This window comes from Corythoichthys intestinalis, chromosome 5 (assembly GCF_030265065.1).
Source record: "Corythoichthys intestinalis isolate RoL2023-P3 chromosome 5, ASM3026506v1, whole genome shotgun sequence".
Classification (NCBI taxonomy): domain Eukaryota; kingdom Metazoa; phylum Chordata; class Actinopteri; order Syngnathiformes; family Syngnathidae; genus Corythoichthys; species Corythoichthys intestinalis.
The window spans coordinates 59,435,524-59,450,493 of record NC_080399.1 but is presented as its reverse complement, the minus strand read 5'-3'; the positions used below and the strand labels follow the sequence as shown (position 1 = coordinate 59,450,493).

At 38.7% G+C, this 14,970-nt stretch overlaps 1 protein-coding gene and 1 long non-coding RNA gene across 2 annotated transcripts in view; one reads left to right on the top strand and one right to left on the bottom strand.

Moving 5' to 3' along the window:
• Positions 1 to 1,179: 1,179 nt before the first annotated feature.
• LOC130916716 (uncharacterized) lies at positions 1,180 to 14,162 on the bottom strand. Its single transcript, XR_009063330.1, has 3 exons — positions 13,981 to 14,162; positions 1,825 to 1,955; positions 1,180 to 1,525 (listed from the first exon to the last, which is right to left on the bottom strand). It is a non-coding gene; the product is annotated as an uncharacterized LOC130916716 (long non-coding RNA).
• Positions 13,791 to 14,970, top strand: part of bcar1 (BCAR1 scaffold protein, Cas family member) — a 36,960-nt gene continuing 35,780 nt past the window's right edge. The window contains exon 1 of the mRNA XM_057837624.1: positions 13,791 to 14,234. Coding sequence (XP_057693607.1) covers positions 14,223 to 14,234 — 12 coding nt within the window. The 5' untranslated portion in view covers positions 13,791 to 14,222. The remainder of the gene's footprint in view (positions 14,235 to 14,970) is intronic.

Below are 14,970 nucleotides of genomic sequence, written 5' to 3'. Positions count from 1 at the left end.
TCATGAATGTCTTTTGTGACAAAGAAGTATATGTTCCAATCACTCTATCGGAGAAAAATCAGAGTTGTAGGAATAACTGGAAACTCAAGAGAGCCATGACATTATGTTCTTCACAAGTGTATGTAAACTTTTGACCACAACTGTATGTGACTCTGCCTTGAAAAGTTTGATTTGCATGAACGCTCTTCTCCAAAAAGGTTCTCTTCTCAACAAAAGAAAAGATGGCTCTGCTGACTCTATTGGCGGCAAGTAAAAACGCATTGACAAGAAAGTGGCTCAAACCCCAAAGACCAACAAAGAGAAATATTACATGTAGAACAGATATATTTCGAAGCATTTCCTTCTGACCACTCAATCGGTCTCGTGCACGTGAAATGGGTGCAAGTTTTGCATTGCCTATGTCTTCAACTTCAAGAGAGCACGTGAGCGGCTAGAGCTGCTAGCCTGGACATTAAACATAGTGGTCGCCGTGCAGGCCGCGCACTGCGTGGCGGATTTGAGTAAAAGCCGAGTGCAGCAAGGCGGACCCGATTTACTACCCAATGCCGTCGTACACCTCAACAAAATCTTGACTTGTGCAATGTCAACGCATGGTGACGTGGCGCAAATGGACTGTGATTGGTCCGCTCAGACTGTTGTTTCCGGTTCAGCGCGAAATCGCCGCCATTTTCAAACATTGTTTTGCTCCACGCAAAAATGGACCAAGCCGACGGGAGTATCATTGAAGAGCAAGTACGACAACTTCTAAAATGTGTCTTTCAGACATTATAAAGATTGCATAAAAAAATGGAAGAACCACAGAGACAAGTATGTGCGTGTTTGGAAGTGAATGGCCACCTGAAGCGGTGACACAGTCGTTCAAAAACTGCCAACTTTTTATCACTTTATGTCATATTTTTGGTTAGTGCACTTCATCATTTATTGTGTACATATGTTTGCTGTGAGTCTGTGACTTTATTTACATTTAACACTTCAAGTATAAAAAGAATAACGCACAGGTTTGGTGTCAAAAGAGTTGTTTTGATGTTTAATTTTCAACAGCAGAAAGCTCAAACACTTGATACATCATCACTGATTGAGAGTGGCTCGGTGCTTTTATGATAACGTGTTTACCATCAAGGCTTCCAACGCAGTTTGAGAAGTTCCATTGCCAACAGAAATCTGCTATGGCTTGCCACTGGCTGGTTGTAGGACACAGCAAAAAAAAATGGGCTGCAGTGCTGTCCACAATGCTTTGCAGACCTTGGACAAAACGCTGGACACAGTGCTCGACGCCAGTTTGAAGCTAGCCACCACAGCTTGCTGGCTTCCACTCGAGGCTAGATGTCTCCGTGCGGCATCAACAGTCGGACAGACCACCTCCGAAACTGTCTTCTGTGTCGCTTGCGCCTCAAGATTTGTATGATCAACATTTGTTGTTCAATGTTGATGAGCTGAAGATCCACATTCAAGCGTTCCACCTCCATTGGCATTGTTTTTTGTTTTTTTCGCCCTCCATTGGCATTGTTGTGTAACCGGAAGAAAACTAGAGAAGGAAGAGGAAGTCGACAAGTCCCTCAAAACCGTCCAAACACAACGCCACACCCCTCTAGTGGATTGGTCGTGAATTACAGAGCAACGCGTTCCCTTGCCGCAGAACTATCGAATGTTCATTGACACCGTAGTCGCTTTGCCGTCACCGCAACGCAGAAGCATAACTCAGGTTTAAGTCTTGCATTCAAACACCGAAGTTAGACTCGTCTGTTGTGTGACAAAGCCTCTATCGCCATCAACTTATCAGAGTCGTTAGGGAGGTATAGGCCATCAACATTTCAGAGTCGTTACCTTAGTTTGGCCTTCAGAGTTGTTTGCTTTCAGGCTCATCCAGTCGTTAGACTAGGTGTGAAACAGCAATGGTCTCACATCAACATATCAAGAGTCCTGGTATCTGGGTCATCCGGGTGTTGGCCTGTGACCTAAACACAAAACAACATGACTTATTTCCAAAAAGTTACTTTAATATAACAAAAACCCTAATCTTGTAGTTTGCTTCTAGTTGGGTATATCTGTCATTCCAGATTTCAAACTTCTCCCAGCTGTTTTAAGTTGCCACTTTATTCGACAATCAGCAAGTTTGGGCTCTTTGCATAAGTCAAAACCTGAGCTATGCAATGCTGGAATTACACATCTTGACACTTTTGAAAGCTAAAAGCTTAAAGAAGTTCTGAATATCTGTCTTGCCTGAGGTATAGTTTTGGCTAAACAAGGCAAAGGACCATCTCTAAGGTGCTAGCCACATGATCTGTTCGAAAAATAATTTTGTTATTATGAATTACATTTTCCCTCTTAATTATAGATATTAATTTATTTTTTTTTTGCTAGCAATGCTATTGCCAAGAGTAGCTCTACTAATTTTACCAATGAGACGTTGCAACAGTAATCACATGACTCCTTTACACCAATCAGACGCAAGCTTGCCGTTCTATGATCAGCCAGCCTGTTCAATCACACGTATGTAAAGCACATTAGCAAATGGCGTATTTGACATAGAGGGCTACCCTCAACGTGAATCGAAAGCACGGATTTAAAACTCTCTCGCAGTTTTTATTTGGCACCGATTGATCACGGAAAACCGGAGATATGATACTTTTAATTTCATTATAGTAACTATGAAGTAACTAGTCTTCACTATTTAAACTAGGAACTATTTTCTCCACTAGAGGGCAGGACACTCATGCTCTTTGGACGGATAATGCTTCATTACTGTTTTTTTTCTCTTTGATGAATTTTTTTTTTCCCTTTGGCTTAATGTGGTTATGTAAAGGGTTATTGTACAGCAACAGCAGTTCATATAGATAAGTTATATAGATTAGAGGAGGGGAAAAAAATACTGTTGTTCAAAAAAAAAAAAAAAAAATCAAACAAAAATAAAAAGTTACTCAAAATGTTACTCATTACTTGAGTCATCTTTTCACTGGATACTTTTTTTTCTTGTACTTGAGCACATTTTTTGGATAACTACTTTAACTCTTACTTGAGTAATATTATTTTGAAGTAACACTACTCTTACTTGAGTAAAATTTTTGGCTAACCTACCCACCTCTGGTCCCCGGTTTACAAATGAGTTCCGTTCCTGTGCGGGCAATGTAACCCGGATTTCCGCATAAGTCAGAATTAACCCTTTAAATACCTCTAAACACCCTCTTAAAAAAAAAAAAAAAAAATCCTTCCAAAAACATGTATTTTGCGTCATTGTACTGTCCTCGGCACAACGCTGGACAGCGAGCTAAGCTCCGAAATGACAATGTTAGACGTCCGTTTGGTTTGCTGACTTTCTTCAGCTGCTCATGACATCAACACTTGCAGAATGAAACTAAAATAAAATGAAGTTAAATCAGTCTAATGACAACATAATAATAATAACACAAATTCAAATTTGCATTTACAAGTAGCTGCTGATAGAGCAATACCAAACGATTAGCATGTATCAGTTAGCGTCCGCACATCATCAAAAACAATCACATAAACTCGCCCAAAATATTTGACCACATATGAAAACGCACAATAAACAGGACCAAAGGGGTTGCATACAGTCGTCGCCTTTGGATGCTTCACAATCAATAAATGTGCGCGCAGGCTGTCACCTCTTCACTTGGCTGCGCTCTTCCTTATATGTGCGTGCGGGATGGGCGGTGTGTAAATGCTCTCGTGTGCGGAAGTACAACCTGCTTTACGCTTCCTGCGCCAAAATAAAAGCATGCATCACGAAACAAAAGTCAACATCTAAGAAAAAAAAAAAACGAGACAGGCTTCGTTAAGTCGAAATTACGTAAATTGGGAAAGACTACCTGTAATTTAGAAATTTCAGGATACGGAAGGCAAAAATACAGTATGGCTGGTACTCTCAGCTCCCAGAGTTTACTGAACGTAACATACTTCTGGCTGCTCTGCCACTGGCTATTGCCTAGCATTCCTGGCGTCCAGTTGGCTAAGAGGGACCTCTACTGTATGTGTATATGTGTATCCCAGCGAATCGTGTTCTGACAGCTTTACATGAGTGTATTGACTTTTATTATTTACACCATTCTTAGGATTTTTACATTATACACAACTCTGATTTTATGTTTATTGTGCAACAATCTTATTTTAACATGTATTTGTTACATGTTTTGATGCATTTTTATGCATTATAAAAGATTTATGTCTGAATTTTGGGGGGGGGGGTTGGAACAGATTAGGGCATTTAGATGGAAAACGCATCTGTACTTACAGAATTTCAAGTAACAAAACTACTTTCAGAACCAATTAATTCCAATTTTATAGGGAAGTCAATTACATGCAATGACATTTTTTTATACTCTAATGCTGTTATTAACAACACTGCATATTAGGTGGTATACCAAGTTGCTCAGTGTGAAATAACCCCACACCATAGCAAAGGAGCTAATACTGCCTGCAGCAAAAATAAAAGCTGTCCCTCTGTCCAATGATACTGTTGGTTTTTGTTCTATTAATTGTTGCTTTTTCAGTCAAATTGTATGGCATATTGTTTTCATGAGTTAATGTTGCTAATCAATTTAAATATATTAGTTATTGATTTTTTTTTTAAAATGTACCTTGAGTGTATTTTTAACAGATTGTATGTGACTTTCTTTTTTTGAATTCAGGCAAATGTATTCGCTTTGTCTTTTCAGTTGCAAAAAATACAATGTTGATAAAGATACTTTATTGTAAGTTGATCTATATTACTTTTTTTCTTTAATAATAAAAAGGACTCAATGTTATGCAGAGGTGTACTTTATAGAATTTTATAGACGATTGATACAGGTAGTCTCCGGGTTACGACGTACTGAACTTGCACAATTTCGGCTTTACGACGTCGGCGTGTCGTCCGCTATTTTGTGATTTTTTTTTTTTTTTTGGTCGCATCAACAGTACCTTATTGTACCCCACATTATTTTTTTTCTTTTTTACTTTATTAATATGGGTTCTGTCCCCACTAAACCTGAAGTTGTTCAACTTTACAGACAGCAAACAAAGCAATGTGCTTTTTCAAGCTTTTTACTACTTTCACTTTTCGCAATTTGTAACAGATATACAGTATGTACACTTATGGTCAAAACAACCTGCATTTGTTAGAGCCACATAGCAGGCCTGTATGCTTTTTCAGTTTTTTCCCCTCCCAGTCATCAGCACTCATTCCGCCCACCTGTTGTGCACACCTGGTCATTAACGCAGCCTCCCTACACATACACCCACAGCCCTCTGCTTCATTGCGAGTTTGTTAGCCCTCACTGCAACATACGAGCGTTTTCTAGTCTTCCTGGATCGTGATACACTGTTTGACATTGTGGATTTTGCTTCTAGCCTGCTCCTCGTCTCTGCTTCAGCCCTTTTTTTAGCGACCAGCAACAGGACCGAATCTGGAACGTATCCTGCCTGGGCCTTTGCCTTGCTCGTCCCCCCTGCTCGAACAGCCCTCCGAACCTCGCCGAAAGCCAAGACTTCTCCCGCTTGGGAATATTGTCAATAAAACCTGTTCTAAGCACTGCAATATTGGGTCCGTTTGTTCCCTGATCCCTGTCAGCATTTCAACAATAAAACACTTGACACACAACAAGTGGTGTTCAAATGTCCATCTTGTGTGATCAGTATGCAAATTTAGTAGATTAAATTAACCTACAGTGCTGGCCAAAAGTATTGGCACCCCATTGCCATTTTCAGATCTCTCCACAGGTGTTCTATGGGCTTCAGGTCTGGAATAGATTGCTGGCCACTTTAGAAGTCTCCAGTGCTTTTTGAAGTGTGTCTTGGGTCATTCTCCTGCTGGAAGACCCATGACCTCGGGGGGGTGCTTTCTCACACTGGGCCCTACATTATTGTGGGGACCGTGTTTTTTCTTTGAAGGCCTCGTTTGTTTTCCTGTAAACTCTATGTTGAGGCCTTTTCCCAAAAAGCTCTACTTTTGTCTCATTTGACCAGAGAACATTCTTCCAAAACGGTTTTGGCTTTTCAGGTAAGTTTTGGCAAACTCCAGCATAGCTTTTTTTGTGTTTCTGGGTCAGAAGTGGGGTTTTCCTGGGTATCCTACCATAGAGTCCCTTTTCATTCAGACGCCGACGGATTGACACCGTTGTACCCTCAGACTGCAGGACAGCTTGAACTTTTTTGGATGTTAGTCAAGGTTCTTTATCCTCTATCCGCACAATCTTTCGTTGAAATTTCTCGTAAATTTTTCTTTTCCATCCACATTTAGGGAGGTTAGCTACAGTGCCATGGGCTTTACACTTACTGATGACACTGCGCAGGGGAGATAGAGGAACCTTCAGGTGTTTGGAGATGGACTTTTAGCCTTGAGATTGCCCATGCTTTCTCACAATTTTGCTTCTCAAGTCCTCAGACAGCTCTTTGGTCTACTTTCTTTTCTCAATACTCAATGTGGTACACACAAGGACACAGGACAGAGGTTGAGTCAACTTAAATCCATTTTAACTGGCTGCACGTGTGATTTAGTTCTTGCCACCAACTGTTATGGGCCACAGGTAAGTAAAAGGTGCTGTTAATTACACAAATTAGAGAAGCATCACATGATTTTTCAAAGGGTGCCAATACTTTTGTTCGGGCCACTTTTGGAGTTCTGTGTAAAATGATTTTTTTTTTTTTTTCCATTCTCTTTTGCGTTTTTTCATTGCAAGCCAAATAAATGAAGATATTACTATCAAAACATTTGTAATTGCAATCATTTTCTAGGAGAAATTGAACATTATCTGACAGAAATGCAGGGGTGCCAATATTTTTGGCCAGCGCTGTAATTTGCGTAACAAAGGTCCGCTATCTTAAATGCTACGAATGCTAATGTATTTAAGATTCTCATAGCAAATCACTTACACATAACTCTGCAAACTGTAGCTGTAAACTTAATTACAAATGCATATACAAACATATTTTAGCTGAAACAATTTACAGCCTAATGTGGGCCCAACCCGAGCGCAGCTATCCTTTATCCTTGTCAGATGTCTGAATCTTCTTCTCAGTCATACAAGGCGACAGTCCAGCCAGACCCAACGCTGCCACCAGAGGGCAGTGTATCCTTCGTCAATAAACAAAATACAATACTTTTGGACTTTTTTGATAGTTAGAGATTTAAGGGTACTTAAAGGGTTGATTCCAATTTACGCAGAAATTTGGGTTATGTCACCAGCGTAGGAACAGAGCTCGTTCGTAACCCGGGGACTACCTGTACTATTTACAGTGGTGGAAGAGAGTTGGAGGGGAGGGGGGGGGCGTAACAGAAAATAATTGAGAAGCACTGAAAGCAAAATAAACATTAAATCATGAAGGCTCATTAGGTATTTGTAGCCAACGTAGTCATTTTGATAGGCTAATATAGATACACTACCATTCAAAGGTTTGGGGTCACCCAGACAATTTTGTGTTTTCCTTCAAAAGTCACACTTTTATTTTTCAAATGAGTTGCAAAATGAATAAAAAATATAGTCAAGACATTGACAAGGTTAGAAATAAGGATTTTTATTTCAAATAATAATTTTCTCCTTCAAACTTTGCTTTTATCAAAGAAAGCTCATTTTGCAACAATTACAGCTTTGCAGACCTATGGTGTACTAGCTGATAATTTGTTGAGGTAATCGGGAGAAACTTCATTCCACGCTTCCAGAAGCACCTCCCACAAATTGGATTTGCTTGATGGGCACTTCTTGCTATACCAGAATACCAGCTGCCCGCTTCTTTCCAAAATAGTTCTTGCATAATTTGGAGGTGTGCTTTGGGTCATTATCATGTTGTAGGATGAAACTGACTCCAATTGAGCGTTGTCCACAGGGTATGGCATGGCGTTGCAAAATGGAGTGATAGCCTTACTTATTTAAAATCCTGTTGACCTTGTACAACCTTGTCTCCCACTTTACCAGCACCAAAGCAACCCCAGAACATCACATTACCTTCACGATGGTTGACAGATGACATCAGCCACTCTTCCAGCATCTTTTCAGTTGTTCTGAATCTCACAAATGTTCTTCTCTTTGATCCAAAAACCAAACACCTCAAACTATGATTCGTCTGTCCATAAAACTTTTTTCCAATCTTCCTCTGTCCAATGTCTGTGTTCTTTTAATCGTTTCCTTTATTAGCCTGTGTCAGGTATGGCTTTTTTACATTTTTGCCACGCTGCCCTGAAAGCCAGCATCCCGGAGTCGTCTCTTCACTGTCAACATTGACACAGGCGTTTTACGGGAATTATTTTTGAAGCTGCTAGATGAGGACCTGCGAGGCATCTATTTCTCAAACTAAAGACTCTTATGTATTTCTATTCTTGCTCGGTTGTGCAGCGGGGCGTCCTGCTTCTCTTTCTACTCTGGTTAGATTTTGTTTGTGCTGCTCTCTGAACTTTGAAGGGAGTGGTACACGGGGTTATAGGAAATCTTAAATTTCTTGGCAATTTCTCTTATGGAATAGCATTCATTTCTAAGAACAGATTGTCGAGTTTCACCTGAAAGTTGTCTTTTTCTGGCATTTTTGAGAGTTTAATTAAACCCATAAAGGTAATGCTCCAAATACCCAACTAGCTCAAAGGAAGATCAGTTTTATAGCTTCTCTAACCACCTAAACTGTTTTGAGCTGTGCCAACATAATTGGACAAGGTTTTTAGTCATATAATATTCTTCTAAGGCAACTAGCAAGCATATTGTACCATTAGAACACTGGAGTGATGTTTGCTGTAAATGGGCCTCTTTACAAAACTACGTAGATATTGCATTAAAACCAGACGTTTCCGGGTCATTATCAATATACGGTGCTTTTGAGAACTCCCAACTTGCCAAAATAAAGCTGAGATTTTCCATTCAACTTCACATTTATAGTATCAATTAGCTGTTATACTGTAGGAATGCACATTGGTCAAGCTCCCACACTTTTTTAAATAAAAACTACAAGCAGACAAAATACACGTAAACAGCATATTATGTCAACTAACTCTGCCATGGAAAAATTCAAAGGAGAATAAATAAATTGTAATTGCATAGTGATTATAAAATGTATATTTTCAGGAAGGTTTTTTGTCCTTATCTTTAGACTACTTTTTGTTTAATTGGAAAGGTATTTGGATAGTAATTAAATTAGGGCAAATTATTTGATTTTCCTTAAAATCAGCAAAAATTCCACATTCTTTTCTTAATAGAATCTGTCAACAAAGATATGTGGTCAAATCTTCAGCCGATACTATAAGGCCCTTACTTGTTCATGCAGAAATCGCACAAAGAGTTTGCAGCTTGTGAAAAAAAATGCTTTATTTTCCTAGAATATAAAAAATAACAGAGTGGACAGTAACCTGACAGGGTTGACCTAGCATGACAGAGTGGACAAATTGTGAAAGATTGTTGAATGAATCAAAGAATTTCAATTAAAATATATATACCAGAGGTCCTATCCCCTTCAGATGGAAACTACCAGAACCTACTAAAACACCAAAATGAGCCATAATTGTGGCATTCTACAGATTAACTCCGTGGATGATTCTGCTGAGTCAGCCAAACATTGAACTGTACAATGAGATGGTAAATTGCTAAGTGAATAATGGTTGACCTGAAGAGAAACAAATGAACATAACTGAACACCGCTGAGACACATCTCTAAACAAATTTTATTTCTGCAGAGGCATGGTTCAATTATTACGTTGCTGTGCCACACACTTCCATGCAAATGGTTCAATCTGTTCAGAGCGCTTGTTCACAGCCTGTGGTTATGATATTCAGCAAAGTACCTGCCAGTCATGGTACCAAAAAAATGTCATCCCAGGTACTTGGCCAATGGAACTTGTTTATGCATACACTGAACTTTAATACTGTCCCCTTACACCTCTGTGATTACATCTGAATATGCTTCATTGTCATAATTAACGACACACCAGGTTCCAATGTGTTTCACCTCAATCATTTTTGGTCTCCAAGTGTTTTCTGATGTCTTTCCACATGCTGAGGACTCGTTGGATGAATCAGCTGGAGTGACCTCTTGATTGCTTGGTGGATTCTCATGGTGCCCTTTATGGCAGCTGTTGCAGGTACTTCACTTCTGGATACAATATCCTTTCCTGAGATGAAGAACAACTCGACAGATGTGTCAAGGCTTTTCAGCTTGTCATACAAGGTCTGAGCATCAGTGATGTCTGTATCTGCTGAGCTCTTGAGGACCCCATCCACAGCATCTGGTGCCCCCTTGCCATGACTTGCCTCAAAGTAATTCCATGTCATTTCTTTGAAGCCATACTAGTAGGCTGTATTGGCTGAGCAAAAATTGTGTTGGCTCGTTCCACTAAAGTGGATCTACATGACCTCTGCATTGTAATTTACATACGTTGCTAATTACTGCAAAAAAAAAAGTTCTATTCACGGTTTCTAGTCATTTTTTAGTAATTAGCGTTTTCGTGTCTGTCTTTTTTTTCCCCCGTGGCGCAGTGATATTGATACGGCGGAGTCGTATCGTCAGTGTGTGAAGCCATTTTAGGTCACGTGCACCAATAGGAGACGAGGATTGTTGCTATGCGCTTCTAAAACAAACAATATGGCGGCGACCGTGTCAAGCTACGACACGAGCGAAGATGAACAAAAGACATTATCCTCGTCTCCTATTGGTGCACGTGACCTAAAATGGCTTCACACACTGACGATACGACTCCGCCGTATCAATATCACTGCGCCACGGGGGGAAAAAAGACCGACACGAAAACGCTAATTACTAAAAAATGACTGGAAACCGTGAGTAGAACTTTTTTTTTGGTAGTAATTAGCAACGTATGTAAATTACAATGCAGAGGTCATGTAGATCCATTTCAGTGGAACGAAATCCATTTTCTAAGCACTTTTTCCATGGTGCCAATACAGCCTATAGTAGGGCTTTGTTGAGAGGGAGGAGAAATGTCCTTTTTGTCGCGTAGCAGGCCCATAACTGATAAAATTATTGTGACTTGTAGGTGTCTTACTCTCACTACCTTCAAAACTGGATCGAGGTGGGCCCAGACGGCCAAGGGATCATGTCTTTTGGAGGGTCATTTGGAGGCCTTTCTCCAGATATTCTTTTTTTCTTTCAGTGTCAACATCACGACATTCCTGATTTTCTCCTTACTACCTCAGCTCCTTTTGATCTCATACCTTGAAAAGTTCAACACAAAAAGTGTAACTTACCAATTTAATGGGGAGTAAATCTGCCTTGCCCAATCAAACTAGGCTTTCTGTAGTGCTGCTCTGATCCATTTTTAACATGCCTAGCATGACCCATTACAAAATGTCTGTAATAGCTCTTATCATATTAGAACGTTGACATTATCAGTATGTGGATTAAACTTTTAAGAACCCTGTCCACCCTGTCATGGAAGCTTTGCTGACAGGGAGGACAATGACAGGATAGAGATTTTTGTCTAATATTGGTATTTAATAACCACATGATGGACCTTCAGTAAGCAAAATAGTTCAATTAGCAAGCAGACTGTGGACTTTTTAACATATAGCTTTCAAATATATCAAATGTTTTGATAATAATTGATATTTTATAATGACAGAGTTGACACGTTAAGCTTGACAACATCTGACTACTCACCAAATATGACAAAATTGCAAAACATAAGTGTAAATACACACTCTGCAACTAGTCTCTGTTTCAGTCACCGATAAAAGAAGACAAAATTGGTCTTGTGACATCACTGAAAAAATCATCAGGTTTCCTAAAGAGGCAGCTTTCCCTAAATGACAGGGTGGACAATTTTTTCAGGGACATTGTATTTTGGGGGGAAAATGTTAAATATTATTATAAAAGTAAGGATATACATGGTCAATATAATTCTATCAAATAACATGTTGTGGCAATAAGTTCATATGTAAAAATGTTTCATTTTTTATCATTTAACCATTTATTACATACACTGAAGTTAGCAGTGCAGTGTGTGGGACATGCCAAAATGGAGTATATCAAAAGGAAAAAGTACACATAAAATAAAGGAAACACATTTTAAGAGACATATTGTTGTCCAGATATGTGTGAAAATCTTTTTTTCTCCTATAATAGGACATAAGAGTTTAATTATTTGTATACATTTTCATGATAACTGGGTGTTTCTGATGAGGACACCAAAAGGCACTTTATATTGATAATGACCCTTCCAGCTAGAATAGTCATTTCCCACATTAATAATGTATAGTGTTTTTCTGATTTGTTTAATGTTATTTCCATTGAAAAAAAAACTGATTTTCTTTCAAAAAGGAGGAAATTTCTAAGTGACCCCAAACTTTTGAACGGTAGTGTACATACAGCATGTATTGCCTTTATTATAAATTTTTTAATTTTTTGCACCTCCAGACACGTTTTTTTATTGGGTCCAATATGCATACCTGACAAGTTGTACGGTTTCGGCGTAATTTGTACAAGTGAGCACTGATTTTTAAACGTGTACGCTATACGTTCAAAATCTGTACGTTTTTCGTGCATTACGTTTTTTTTTCTTCGTTCGGATTTTGTCACCGTTTCGGCAACGAGACTGTGCGTTACTACGTTGGTTGAATGACGCGAGAAAAGTCAGAGACACGGAGAAAGAAGAGTGTTTGTTGTGACGCTGTAGCAAATCCGATGCTAGGCTAGGTGGCTCCAATATTTCCTGACTGTAGCCGACAGCCTACAATCTACGCCTAAATATCACATGCATATAGATCTACATGCGAAATGACAGACTCGGCGGCGTTCGTAAACAGCCACCATTTTAAAGCAGTAGACTTATCATAAAGGCTGTTGTAGTGAACCTTCCTAGCGAACCTAAGTAACTTTTTATCTAAAATACTCCTACATCGGCAAAATCTTGACTTGAATCTATCTTTAAATGATGAAACAGTTTTAAAACTTTCACATGTCATGAAGGGAACTAATGCAAAAACGGGAGCAATTATAACAACTTTAACAGTTGATTCACAACATTAAATGACTTCCAAACATAGCAGAGGTTACTATGTTTTTTTTTGTTGTTGCTAAAAATGAAAAAAAAAACATGAAAGGTAACACCAGTTACTTTGCCTAGTAACTAATTACTCTTACATTCAGGTAACCGAGTTACTAACTTAATTACTTTTTGCGAGAAGTCATTTGTAACTGTAATTAATTACTTTTTAAAAGTAAGATTAACAACACTGGTCATCAGGATGAAGTCTGCAGAACGAAAAGTGATGAAAGCGTAGATTTTATTCAGCCAATTTGTTGCCGAACACAATTTGCCCGCAACTACAGTATTGCTGATCACTTCTCAGAATTGGCAAAAGAAATGTTCCCTGACTCAAAGATTGCATCGGTAAGTGAATTATTATCAATTGACCTTTTTGATTTATAATTGGACACACTAACGAACTACCTTTAAGTCAAACTGAATTGCGAACTGAAGTGCCATGAAGTGCAGCCTACAAGACATGATAGAAATTGCCAAACGTGCTGCATACAATTATAACAAACGTCACTGTTAAATTTTAGTAATCATCATGTAGTGAAGATATTGATTGTTCTCTGATTGCACCAGGTTATATGTTACAATATTACCAATAAAGTCAAATCATTTTAAAAACTGAGTTTTATTTTTGTTTCATATCGCACGCTATCAACGTTGTAAGATTAGTCACCAATTTGCAGGGGCATACGTCACTTTTTGTAAGATTGCCAACAGCCTCGGGTTGACAGGTACGAATATGGCTCTTTCAACATTTTGGGTACCCAACTCCTGGACAAGTAGAAAGGTTCATCATGAGGAGGTCCCTTTAAGGCTGGAGTATTTTGTCGCTAGGAGGGGGCAGCTCCGACTGACGTGGTCGTCGTTTCCAGCTGACAGCGTGCAATACCCGTTTTTGACAATTTTTTCTTATCATAAACGTATATCAATGAGCTAATTTTCTTAAACGTTTCTGGAGAGCCTCCTCATCTCAATCTGCTAACAGAGAAATCAAATAGGGCTAAAATGCTGCTTACCTGCAGCAAAATCACTGCTGTCACGTCCAGCTTCTATTGAAGAATTATTAACTAATCATATTTAAGAAGGGGGGGTCATCGTTTTAGTAAGTGATGATAGGGGGAGAAGGGCGGAAGCTCCGGGAGACGTGGATACACCTCTTTCCTTCGGAAAAGCTTGGAGGAACAACCATCGTGCGTGAATAAGGATTAAAGGAGTCACGGTTCGTTTTACGGCAAGAACAAGGACGTAAACCAGAAAAATGTCTGTCCCCGTAAGTATGGCAGTTGTTAAATTATTCTGTCATGTCGTGTTAGATGTTGAAGACACGTTCCTATTGCGCACTAGTTTAACATTCTGTAGGTTTTTAGGGAATTGCCATTCTATAGGCCACCACCTCGGAGTAGAATGTGTTCAATGAGCTGAAAATGTTCAGTACACCCATTTTATTTTACAGCCACATAATCGGAATGAAAACAGGTCTGCCAATCAGAAAGGTACTACACTGCAAATTTATAACGTCTTAATCAGATTATTTGTCTTAAATCTAGTCAAATAATTTTCTCCATATTGTTTTGGGTGTTAAATACTAGTGAACAGATTAGTGTGTCAGATGATTTCACTTACTTTAAGTAAAAATTACAATTTGTTCTTATTAAGACTAGGCATATAAAACTATTTTCACCTAATTAAAGGGGAAAAAATGCTTTCAAATAATGTTTTGAACAATATCTATTCTTGATTTGAGAACATTTCTGACAGCTGTTTTTAAAGATTAAAGAAGGGAATTTAACTAGGTTTAAGGGGGTGTTTTTGCAGTGTACCATAGGTGTTTCATATCTCTCAGTATTTTGTTTTACATAAATAAATTTATATAACAAAATTAAACCACTGTGATAAATAGATTTGAATGCGAGTTTCTCAATTTTTTTTATTTAATATTTGCAATTGCTGGATATGTTCTCTTGGTTCTGCAAAGTTTGCTTCAGCAGTGGAAATATAAATATATA